A 12,396-nucleotide genomic window follows, 5' to 3' on the forward strand; every position below is an offset into this window, starting at 1 on the left:
TTGCTATCACTGCAAAAATTAAAAACAAACATGTTTCCTCATTCTCCTTATCAAATAATACAATCATTAACAGTTTTGCATTGTAGAAAAATAATTTCCATTGATGTTATACATTATAAGAACTACATGGACATATTCCCCCCCCCCTGGAATATGGAAAATTATTATTATTTTAAAATTTGAAGACCAACTGAAAACTAAATTAAGCATTATAAGTTAAGGGGATAAAAATCCCTTATTGTTTTTCAGCCAGTAAGCGAAACTAAGATCGAAAACTACGATCTGTAACGTTTCATGCCGACGAACTGTCAGCGTATCCAAGCATAAGTGACCACTTGGTAGTGTAGCTACTCACTGATGAGACCTCAAAAAAGGTTGAAACCGGTCTGGGTAGTGACCCCTCCTCATAATGTAAAACAGTACTACATCTCTTAAGAGCTGTGTGTTTTACATTATGAGAAAATATCAAGAACAGTGAGGGAGCTTGCTCCACCTTTGCAACGAGTTGCCGTGGTGTGGCACTACCAAGTGGTCACTTATGCTTGGATACGCTGACAGTTCGTCGGCATGAAACGTTACAGATCGTAGTTTTCGATCTTAGTTTCGCTTACTGGCTGAAAAACAATAAGGGATTTTTATCCCCTTAACTTATATCAACCTCGCCAGAAAAAAATAGCCGTTTGGCTTTTCATCTAAATTAAGCATTGTTCAGTATTATTATTAACTTCTATATAAAATGATTATTTGTGCTTCCTATTTCTAAGTATGCTAAAAATAATTAGTTGATTATGACAATTAAAAACCACATAAGATTACTATTTACCTTACTGGGGCAGAATGAAGACTAAAGTCTTTTTCCATAATTCCTGTAGCCATGTTGAATACCTGTATACCACCATTATTGTTACCTTGAATCAAAAATTTCAATTCTTATATAATAAGCATCAAATAACATTCAATCTTAGAAATCTTAAAATATCATAGTGAACTTTCACTACCTAAACAAATATATGTCAATATAAAAGATGATCAGATGATCCATATCATCATATGACCTACATAAGTTTCATAAAGACGTCACAATTATGAATGCATACAGAAACAATGCATCTCATTTGCAGTGTTACTACAATAGCTCAGATGTACAATGATTTCGATAAATTAAGAAACAGAGAGGAAAAAAATTATAATCACTCAAACAGTAAGATGAATTTTTTATGCAGTTCAGTGAAAAACAATATGACATGAGATGTGAAAGAAACACAAACAAAAATTGTAAATGGACAGTTAATTCAGTAACAAATGAGTTCATGAAGACAATTGGTCAGAACAAGTGGTCAAAATGAGTATTGAAGTACCTCAAAATGGAATGTAGTCATCCTTCACAACATCATAGCACTTACAACAGTGTTTCATACTGTTTATAATGGTGTCCAGGTGGGATTTGATCATGAAGTGGTATGATAGACTGTGTTGTTTAAGATGAGCCTCTTGCAATGAGTCTTGTGACACCCTGGAGTGCCATAATAATAATAATCATTAAATTATTGTTTAAAAGTTGAAATATATAAAAGCTGAAGATGTATGATGGCTGCTTTCCTTGTTGGTAATAATAACCACTGTTCATGCAAAAACTCTCCTAAGTTACTCAAGGTTTTGAGGAGTGTGAGAGTAGCAACATGTCTTCCTAGAGCATCCCACACATACTCAATAGGATTGAGCAGTAGTGTCCTCTTGAAGAAATTGATCCACAAGCTTCATTCAATGAGGACGAGCATTATCATCTTGCAGGATGTCTCCCTTATGGCATCTGCATATGGATAAACATAGGAGTTTAGGACATTGTCTCTATAAGCTGCAGCAGTTGTATTCCTGCTGGAAAGCACATACAGGTTGTATCCTCTAACATACCTCATCATGGATGTTAGAGGGATGATAATGTATCCCTGGTTCTCTCCAGATCAATCAAAGCATGCCTGGTATTGCTTTGTACAGAGAACCAGAGATACATTATCATTTCTCTAACATCCATTAAAGGAACACTTATGGCAGAAGTAGTGTGATAGTTTGGGGAGTCATCTTGTTGGGAAGATGCACTGATCTGTACGTACTTCCTAGGAACCACAACTGTTGCAACTTATAGAGACAAAGTCCTAGATCCCTGTGTTCATTTATATGCAGGTGCAATAGAGGAGATGTTTATCCTACAAGATGATAATACTCATCCTCATCAAGCAAAACTCATAGACCAATATCTTCAAGAGAAGACTATCATACATATGGACTGACCAATCAGGTCTCCTGACCTTAATCCTATTGAGCATGTCTGGGATAATCTAGTAGAAATTTTGCTGCTCTCAACCCTTCCATCCAATTTTGAGAAATCCCATTTCTATTCTTCTATATGCCAGAAGTACCCAAACTTCTGTCAATGTTCACAGGGAGTCCTAAAATCCTACTAATCTTCTCTAGAGCCGATTTATTTGTTTGTTTTTCAGTGTATGAAACTCTCACTTTTCATGTCTAAATGATTCTAAAAGCAGCTAACCTTTTTCTATCAGGCTTCATTGTATTCCCACTTTCACCATGCATTGCATTGTTAGCAAAAACATAGCTGCATCAAAAATTCTCAGCTATGTTGCTAAGAATAAGTTTCTGGTTGTCCTGGTGTCTTCTGAACAGAATTCAAGTTGATAATGGATCCCAGATACTTAAATTTGCTACCTTCCTCAATTATTTCTCTATTAAGGAACACTTGTTTCATAGGCACTTCAATGAGTAGACTTCCTTCAAGAACTATAATCTTATCTAACTAAGGATGAATTTAATTTCTCTGCTTGTACTAATCTCATTAAATGTCAAGGAATTCATCTGGGTTCTTGTCTGTCATTAAAGAGTTGTAATCATGTATATCTCTTGATGCTAAGTCATCTGCCACCTGTGATAATTTCTGTCTTTAGCTAATCCTGTGCTATGCACAGGTGGTCCTCCACATAGATGCTGAACAAGAAAAGAGACTGAATGCATTCTTGTCTCTCCAATCAGTTAAATCTATTCCGTTCTTAAATGGCTTCTTGATCACTGTAAAAGTTATTATCAGTTAGATAATGTGTTGAGATAAAAACCTATTTCTTTCAGCACCTCCCATAATTTCACATGCTGAAAACACAGTCTAAAGCCTTTAGACTTGACAATTTAAGTGGTCTATATAAAGAACGTCACCTACAAAGTCTGAACTTTGCCACGGTGAGATCATCGAGAAGTACAAAGGATTTAATCTGGTGCCCAGTATACACATGAGAGCCAACTGAACAAAACATAAAGGTAATTTTTGTTTTCCACTGTTGTTCATTTCTTAGTTGCTTTACTTAATTTTCACTAGTGGCGGACATAGGTATTGTAATGATCACTACTAGGAGAAAAAATGTAGTAAGGTCACAGAAGCTCTTTCTAGTGTGGGAAAAATATCCATTAATCTCTATAGTTTCTTATTCTTTATTTGAACCAGCTCGTTTAGGGCTTCTCTCATCTGCCACTTCATCCTACTAAGTGCCATATGAGGGGTGCAATAATAGTAGGATTGGTTCTTCTTAAAGCTTTTGTGAGCAAAAATGCCAATAAAAATTAAGTACAGTTGACCCTTGAAAAATGTGGGTCCACTTATATGGAGTTTTTTTTTTTTGAATAAATATATTGGAAAATTTTTTTGGAGATTTGCGACAATTTCAAAAAACTCACAGACAAACAACGTAGCTTAGAAATATAGAAATAATTAAGAAAAAGTTAGGTACGTCATGAATGCATTAAATATATGTAGATACTAGTCTATTTTATGATTTACTACCATAAAATATACACAAATCTATTATAAAAAGTTAAAATCTATCAACACGCACGCACGCACGCACGCACGAATACTTAGAGGCCGTATATGGTGCCATTCGCAGTCGAGAGAAACATAAACAAATGTAAAGACGAAGTATTAAATCATAACTGTTTTAACATAAAACATAAAAGTAACTTATTAATTAGTTAAATTAATTAATTAGCATAAAATAAAAATTTTATAACGATTCATTCATTAGTATATAGACTAGGTACCACAATGCAATTGTATTGATTGCCCTAGGCAATCATATAAAACAATCATATTGCTGTTTCTTCATTATCAATGCATAAATTGTTATTTTTGTAAATAAATATGAAGAATTTCTTTTTCACATTATCTTTTCATTTTTGATGTCTAGTGTTAGTAATACGTATAACATCTACAGTGTTTTGTATCATATAAGACAATATTGATGTAGGTACTGATAGACAGATGATTCAACTTGTAAATAGACAACAAACTTATCAATACAGTATAGTACTGTAAATGTATTTTCTCTTCCTTATGGTTTTCTTTTCTCTAGCTTACTTTATTGTAAGAATATAGTATATAATACATACATACCATACAATAACTGTAAACCCAAAAATAACAATTACATGTGCATACGCACCTACAGAATCAGCAGAGGACAAAGAGAAAGAAACCTATCAAAACCTAGCCAACTATACTACCAAAAAAACCTGCACACAACATGTACATAGTTGGAGAAGATTTCAATGCACAAATTGGAAAAGATAGCTGGAAACACAAAAACCATAGGACAATATACCTACCATGACTCAACCAATGAAAACAGCCTCAATATTCCCAAACAAATTAGAAAGAAAATGGATCTGGCAATACCCCAATGGAACTAAGACTCAAATTGATCACATTTTAATAAATGGCAACTGGATAAGGTCAGCCCAAAACTGTAGAGCATACAACAGCATAGAAATAAACTCTGATCACAGAATAGTAAGTGCATGATTAAAGCTATGACTAAGAGCATCCAAATCACAGAAAAAACGCCTCATATACAATTGGGAAGAATTAAATGATTCTAACAAGGCAAATCAATTTCAGCAACTCACAAAGAACAACCAACCACAAGCAGTATCAAATGATAACACAGACAATATATTTAAAGCAATAACTAGTGTCATTCATCAAGAAGCCTCCCAAACATTTCTTCAATCAAACACAAAAAGCGCAGATAAAGACTGGGTAATCAAAGAAACAAACTTGCTGATTGACAAGCGCAATAAAATAAAATGCAAAGTAAAAACCCAAGATTCCCTTCAATATAAAAATGAACTAAAGTAACTAAACATAGTGGTATATGAAACCCTCTTAAAAGATGAAGAAGCCTACATCCAGAACTTCTTCCAAGAGCTAGAAAACTGTCAAAAATTGCACAAGATAAGAGAAATTTACAAAATAGCCAAGTCTCTGAGCATAGCAGAAAGAAAACCCAGAGTATTGAGAATCAAGAAAAAAGATGGAATCTCGTTTGAAAACAAGACCAAAGAACTTGATGAATGGTAGGCATATTTCCAAACTCTTCTAAACATACCAACCCCAAACATTGATTTCATCTCGAAAACCATAGTACCAGAAACTCTTAGCATCAACTATGATGATTTCACCATGCAGGAGTTCACGATGGCCTTTCAACAATAAAAAGCAGGAAAATCAACAAGGAGCAGATGGTACCACAGTTGAAGCTTAAAGCATTGCTCTATAGACATCAAAGAACAACTCCTACACACATATATAACTTTACATTTTCCTCTGGGAAAGTTCCTGAACAGTGGAAAAAAGGTCTAATAATACCAATTCCAAAAAAGGGTAACCTGAACAAACCTGAAAACACACACTCCTTTCTACTCTACTAAAATTCTACAGTAGAATGATATTAAATAGAATTGAACTACATATAACTCCATTACTTTGTACAAACCAGGCTGGATTCCTCAAAAAAACGTGGTATTCTAGAACACATTCATTGCATCAGAAGACTAATAGAGGATTCAAAGGACAAGAACTTACCATGGCTTTTGAACTTCAATGAATTTACTAAAGCATTTGATTCTGTTGAGAGGGAATGACTATGGGAAACACTCAAACTTTATGGCATTCTACCTAAAATTATAAGGGCAATCAACACACTGTACCAGGGACATCAAGCCACAGTACTAGTTAACAGAGACAAAACAGACAGTTTTCCCATCACCACAAGAATCCTACAGGGAGATACTCTGGCCCCATATTTATTCACCATAGTGACTGAGTATACTTTTAAATTGATTCAAGTTAAATCTGGAATCCTCATCAAAAACCCATATATACAGATATGACCTTGAAGACCTAAGCTTTGCAGATGATATAGTCCTCACTGACTCCAACATTACAGATGCCCAAAACCATTTCAACAGCCTTAGAACTGCATAAATATTTGAACTAAAAATAAACTCCCAAAAAAAAGATATTAAAAAATCAGATAGATGGGCACATCTGTATAAATCAAAATGATCACCTTGATGAAGTAGAGGGCTCTGTATATCAAAAATCACACATTTTAGATTCCTTAACAGACATTAAAACAAGAAAACATAGACACCCACCCTCTGCACATTTTGATGCTCTGGTCGTCTATGCCCCTGCAGATGGTAAAAAGAAAAAGAGGCAGACCCTGAACTCAATATTGGAAAATCAGCAATATTCCCCCTCCCCTCCCCAACCCACCACATCTGAGATCCATCAATTATCATATGACAGAGAAGCCTGGTTTTCCTTCATATCATAAGAACCTCCAAGTCCTATCTTAGCGTACACAGACTATTTATTTGTTTTGATTGGTTTCCCTGTTTATAATTGCAAAATTATAAGATGATGACCATACAAAACATGTGTTGACAGTTCATGTTATCGGTGAGGCTTCCGGTCAACAGTAGGCTATTAGCAGTTACGTTTTTGGGAAGTCAAAAATTATACATGGATTTTGGGACAACATGAGGTGGGGTCAGCACCCCCCACCCCCCCCCTCGTGTATCACTACACACTAGTGCAGTTGACCTGCGCTGTTCAAAGGTCAACTGCACTAGTGTGTAGTGACAGTCATTACAACTATTTGTTCTATGACTTAACATTATAAATCTGATCAGCAGCATTTAATTCATGATTAAAAAATGAAAGAAAATATTTAATTTCTTGTATAATCTAAACTAGCTTATTATGTTCACATACTTTATTATATAAAAATGCAAACTGGATCAGAGTTTAGTTAGTTAAGTGCACTTACCCACTGCCATACGGGGTCGATAAACAGTCCAGTTGCGGAAAGTCACAGGAGGACACATACGAATTACATGTGGCGGTGCTGTCAGAGCACTGAGAACTCCTATTAACAGAAGTTTAAAACTTTTATTATAATCTGAACTGTCAGGATGATCACAGGGATAAAGAGCAGGACGCACATAATCAGCAAGAACTTTACTTCCTATAGTTGTTTTATAAGATGAAGATAATACATGTTCATAATCCAACGTGTCTTTAGCAGGAAATTGAAGTATTTGACAAGTGTCTCCAACAGATGAAACTGAAGACAGAGAATTAATAGCAGAATAAGCCTGTAAAAGTAAAGAAAATAATAAAAACTTATTTCAAAAAAGAGTTAACATGTAAGGGATGTTTGAAAAGTGGTGAGTACTAACAATGGTCAGTTATCTTCACTGATAATTCATATATTATATAACTTATGGCAAAATTGATAAGCTGATAAAAGTAATTGTTGTTTTCCCCGTGAAGGAATAGAATTTTATTCTTGAGAGACACTTATGACATTATAATTAGGATTTATAGACACGTTAACACAAGAATATTTTAATATTTGACAAATATTTCAGTCTGAAACTAACAGACTATCTTCAGTGGCAACATAGGAACAGTTTTTAACAAGGTGGAATACCAACAACTGATCATTCAAAAGTATAGAACGAGCCGCGTGATGTTACATTACTAAGCAATAAAGTGAGGAAAAATTTCATTAGAGTGATGACTAAATTATACGTATTAATTCACAATTTCATATAATAATCTTAATTTATAAATAACATTAGACTAATGTAGGAATTAAAAGTCTCAATTAAAAAAAAAAAAAAATATATATATATATATATATATATATATATATATATGTGTGTGTGTATTTAAAAATAGATTTAATGACTTAAAAACCAAGATTACTTATAAAGATTTAATAAGAATAATACAACTAGTTTCGGCTTATAATAGCCTTCATCAGGTATTCTTAAAGGAAGAGAATAGTAATAAACATTGAAGTATCTAAAAACTGGAAAATACAGATAAAAAATCGCCACACATAAATGATACATAAAAAAACGTTGTATTTTTTCAAGTTGTTCTAACATGCGTGCCACTGTTTATTGAAAGTATGTGTGCAGACTCACGTGAACGCCAATATTGAATAACTGCAGCATGGCTATCTGGGATGTTATAACTCAAATTGTTGTTTAAGTGGACAGGATTCAGAAGGATTTCCCTTGTTTCTATAATTTTTCTCTCAAACTCATCATCACAGGATAACACATTAAAATATATATATATATATATATATATATATATATATATATATATATATATATATATTTTAATGTGTTATCCAGATTAAACTTCCCATTTTTTTGATAAGGATATACAGTCATTTCGATTCAAGCCTGTATTGGCTCAGCATGGGATAGAGACAAACCACAACATCCTCTAGTCCAAAACTTGCCTTCTACACAGATGTCGCTATAAATTTGAATGCCTATTCAAAGAGAGTGCTGAGGCCTTACTTCAATGTCCTAACTTGAATTGAAATGACTGTATATCCTTATCAAAAATATGGGAAAGTTTAATCCGGATAACACATTAATATATATGTAATTAATTTTTTAACTTGGGGATACTGTATATTATTAGGGTTACCAAGTAATTTTATAAGCTTGGTTATTTAACTCCTAATCCCAAGTAAGCAAACAGTTAAGTTTGCGCCTGAAACATAGTTCAAGTCTAAAGATGGTACAACACCAGGGCAACTCACTGTAAAGGTGGGTAAAGCTCTGATCACTATTCTTAGTATTTCCCATAATGTAAAGCACATCTCACTAGAAGATGTATACTGCAATACATTATAGATGGAGTTACTACCCAGACTGGTTTCAACCTCTTTTGAAGTCTCCTCAGTGAGTAGCTAGACCCTAAATACCAAGGTTGACAATTGACATTTATGTCTTTAGGGGTGAAGCAAGATTCTTTTCATATTCCCTGCTATCTGTTGTGGTTACAGTGAGGGTAAAATTTATGAACAGTTTGCTCGCCCTGAATGGGCATGGAGATTATGCATCGTTAAAGGAAGCTAATATAGCTTTTGGTCTTCTATATTTGAATATGTCCGTTGCCTCGTATGCTGCAGCCTGCTGAACCAAATCGTTGGGGGTGTGTGGATGTCTTTAGAAAAAACTTTGATGCTAAGGATTGTAGAAAAGAGAAAATATAAGGAATATTTGTATCTCTATGATACCAAGGTTTTAGTAATACAGAGCCTTATCAACTTTACCTATACAAGTTGCTACAAGGTGCTTTTATTTTTAATAAGAATCTCTGGAGGAGATATAGATGTAATTAATTTTTTTAACTTGGGGATACTGTATATTATTAGGGTTACCAAGTAATTTTATAAGCTTGGTTATTTATCCCAAGTAAGCAAACAGTTAAGTTTGTGCCTGAAACATAGTTCAAGTCTAAATATGGTAAAACTACAGGGCAACTCATTGTAAAGGTGGGTAAAGCTCTGATCACTATTCTTAGTATTTAAACTGTTGAGTAAGATTTTTAATTTTGCAGGAGGTTTAAAGGTGGCTTTGAGGTTGTATTTTCATAGTACTCTGTTTATTTTGTCTGATGTTCCTTTAATGTAAGGAATGGTTATAGTTTTACTGTAGTCTGGTTTGTCTTTGTTTCTTATTCAGGTTTTGTAGAGAATTTTGTTAATAGCATTTTGGTTGTATCCGTTTTTTTGGAAAGTATTAAAGATAATTTTAAATTTGTCTTTTAGTGCCTGTTCGTTGAAACAGATCATCTGCGCCCTGTTTTTTAGCGTGTTGATGACACCTAATTTTTGTGTTGGGTGGTGGTAGGAGTTTATGTGTATATATTGTCCTCTATGTGTCGGTTTCTAATAAACAGTGAAGGAAAGATTGCCATGGGTGAGCTAAGGTTTTTTTTTTTCTTTTCTTTTCTTCTTTCTTTTTTTTTTTTTTTTTTATTAAATTTATATTTTTAAAATTTATTTCTTATGTAATCTGAAAATCCAGAAACCAAACATGAAATTATTTCAAGCCACTTCAGCACTCCAATAAACAGGGCAGTGGTCTCACACTGGTCAATGAAATTCATTCCCCTACCTAATTGTAAACATCCATGCCCATAGCAGGATTTGAACCAGCATCCAGTTGGTCTGAGAGTGAATATGCTAACCACTCAGCAAAGCAGGCTAGTTATTTGTTATTAACCTTCAAAATTCCTCAGTTACTACAGGAAAATATTAGAATATATTTTTTTTAATTTGTTGTTTTGTGTTATATGTTATGGGAATAGCTTTACTGCTTTCCCAACACGCCTCTAAAAATGCACTTAACACGCACACACATGAAATAAAGATATATTAATAAAAACAAATTTTAATTTATAAAAATTAAATTTAGAATCATGTACTTAACATACCACAGGATTGGAACTTGGAATGTTAGAAGTATGAACCAAGGTAAGCTGGAAATAATAAAGATGGAAATGGAGTGCAAGAAGCCAGACATGAGACAAGTCATAAAAAACAGAAGGCCTTTACAGAAAGGACTCCAAAATTACTGAGAAATTTGAAGAGCAGGATTATACACAGCAGCCAGTACCACTGGAGAGTGAAGTGAGGTGGGCACTGCAACCAGCAAAAAGGCACCATGTAAAAAGGCACCATGAGGAGATGGAATACCTATTGAGCTGCTCAAAGCCCTGGGAGAAGAAGCAGTTAAAATTTTAACAGCTCTATGTCAGCGAATTTGGATCACAACTACATGCCCTAGGGAATGGAAAAAATCAGTTTATATGCCTTTATTGAAGAAAGGCAATGCAAGAGAGTGTGAAAGTTACAGAACTATAGCACTGATTTCTCATGCAAGTAGAGTCTTACTTAAGATCATTCAGAAAAGACTGGAACCATTCATGAAGAGAGAAATAGCAGATGAACAGGCAGGATTTTGAAAAGGCAGAGGAATAAAAGATCAAATAGCCAATGTGAGATGGATAATAGAAAGAGCACAGGAATATCACAAGAATGTCTACCTTTGTTTCCTTGACTATATCAAGGCTTTTGACTCTGTAGATCATGTGAAACTGTGTAATGTGTTAAGAACAATGGGAGTACCAGAGCATTTCATTATCCTTCTGAGGAATCTTTATTATGAACAAGAAGCTACTGTCCAAACAGATCTTGGAGAAACTGAGCATTTCACATTAGGTAAAGGGGTACAACAAGGATGTATTTTATCTTTGTACCTGTTTAACTTGTACAGCAAATACATTTTAAGAATGGCAGGGCTGGAGGTGTCTTCAATTGGAATTAAAATTAGTGGAAGAAATTATTAAAAACAACATGTAAGTTCACAGTAATAACTTTAATTAATAAATAGTGGAAGAAATATTAATAATTTGAGGTATGCAAATGATACCACCTTGCTAGCAGAATGCAAAGAAGATTTGGAGGAACTTATTATGAAAGTTAAACAAGAAAGTGCTAAATATGGTCTTAAACTTAACCTCTAAATAAACTAAACCAATAAATCAAGGAGTACGTCAGGATTGCCCTCTCTCACCAATTTTATTTAATATATACATAGATAAAATTATAAAAGAATGGAAGATAACTAATGAAGGAGGATTCAAGATAAACCGTAACACCAGATTAGCTACTCTTCTTTTTGCTGATGACCAAATAATCCTTGGAAATAATGAAGATGAACTACAAAAATCATTACGGAGTCTAAATAATCTGATAAAAACATATGGTATTGAAATATCAACTAACAAAACATAAGTCATGGCCTTCAAAGGTGCTAATCCAATAAGAAGCAACATAGTAATAAACAACAAAATAATAGAAAAAGTAAATACATTCAAATATTTAGGTTGCACAATGTCATATGAAAATGAAGCTGATATAGAACCAAAGATATCAAACTTTTTAAAAGTAACAGGCATTATAAATAAAATTTTTAAACCCAATTATGTACAAAAACACACACGAATAAGAATCTACAATACAGTAGCTAAACCAACCTTACTTTATGGCAGTGAGATATGGACAATAAAAAAAAGCAGATGAAAGAAGAATTGAATCATCCGAAATGAAATTTCTGCGCAGAACTGAAGGAGTCACAATAATGGACAAAATGAAAAGCAGCGAAATC

At 33.7% G+C, this 12,396-nt stretch overlaps 1 protein-coding gene across 1 annotated transcript in view; it reads right to left on the bottom strand.

Annotated features, from left to right (window-relative positions):
* Positions 1-12,396, bottom strand: part of LOC150110628 (WD repeat-containing protein 11-like) — a 355,935-nt gene that overhangs the window by 202,735 nt on the left and 140,804 nt on the right. Inside the window, exons 10-11 of the mRNA XM_090399950.1 lie at positions 7,176-7,503; positions 824-908 (exon numbers count right to left, since the gene is read on the bottom strand). Coding sequence (XP_090256076.1) covers positions 824-908; positions 7,176-7,503 — 413 coding nt within the window. The remainder of the gene's footprint in view (positions 1-823; positions 909-7,175; positions 7,504-12,396) is intronic.

The sequence above is a fragment of the Typopeltis vanoorti genome, chromosome 1, assembly GCF_054136105.1.
Source record: "Typopeltis vanoorti isolate ZY-2024b chromosome 1, IOZ_Tvanoo_1.0, whole genome shotgun sequence".
Lineage (NCBI taxonomy): Eukaryota > Metazoa > Arthropoda > Arachnida > Uropygi > Thelyphonidae > Typopeltis > Typopeltis vanoorti.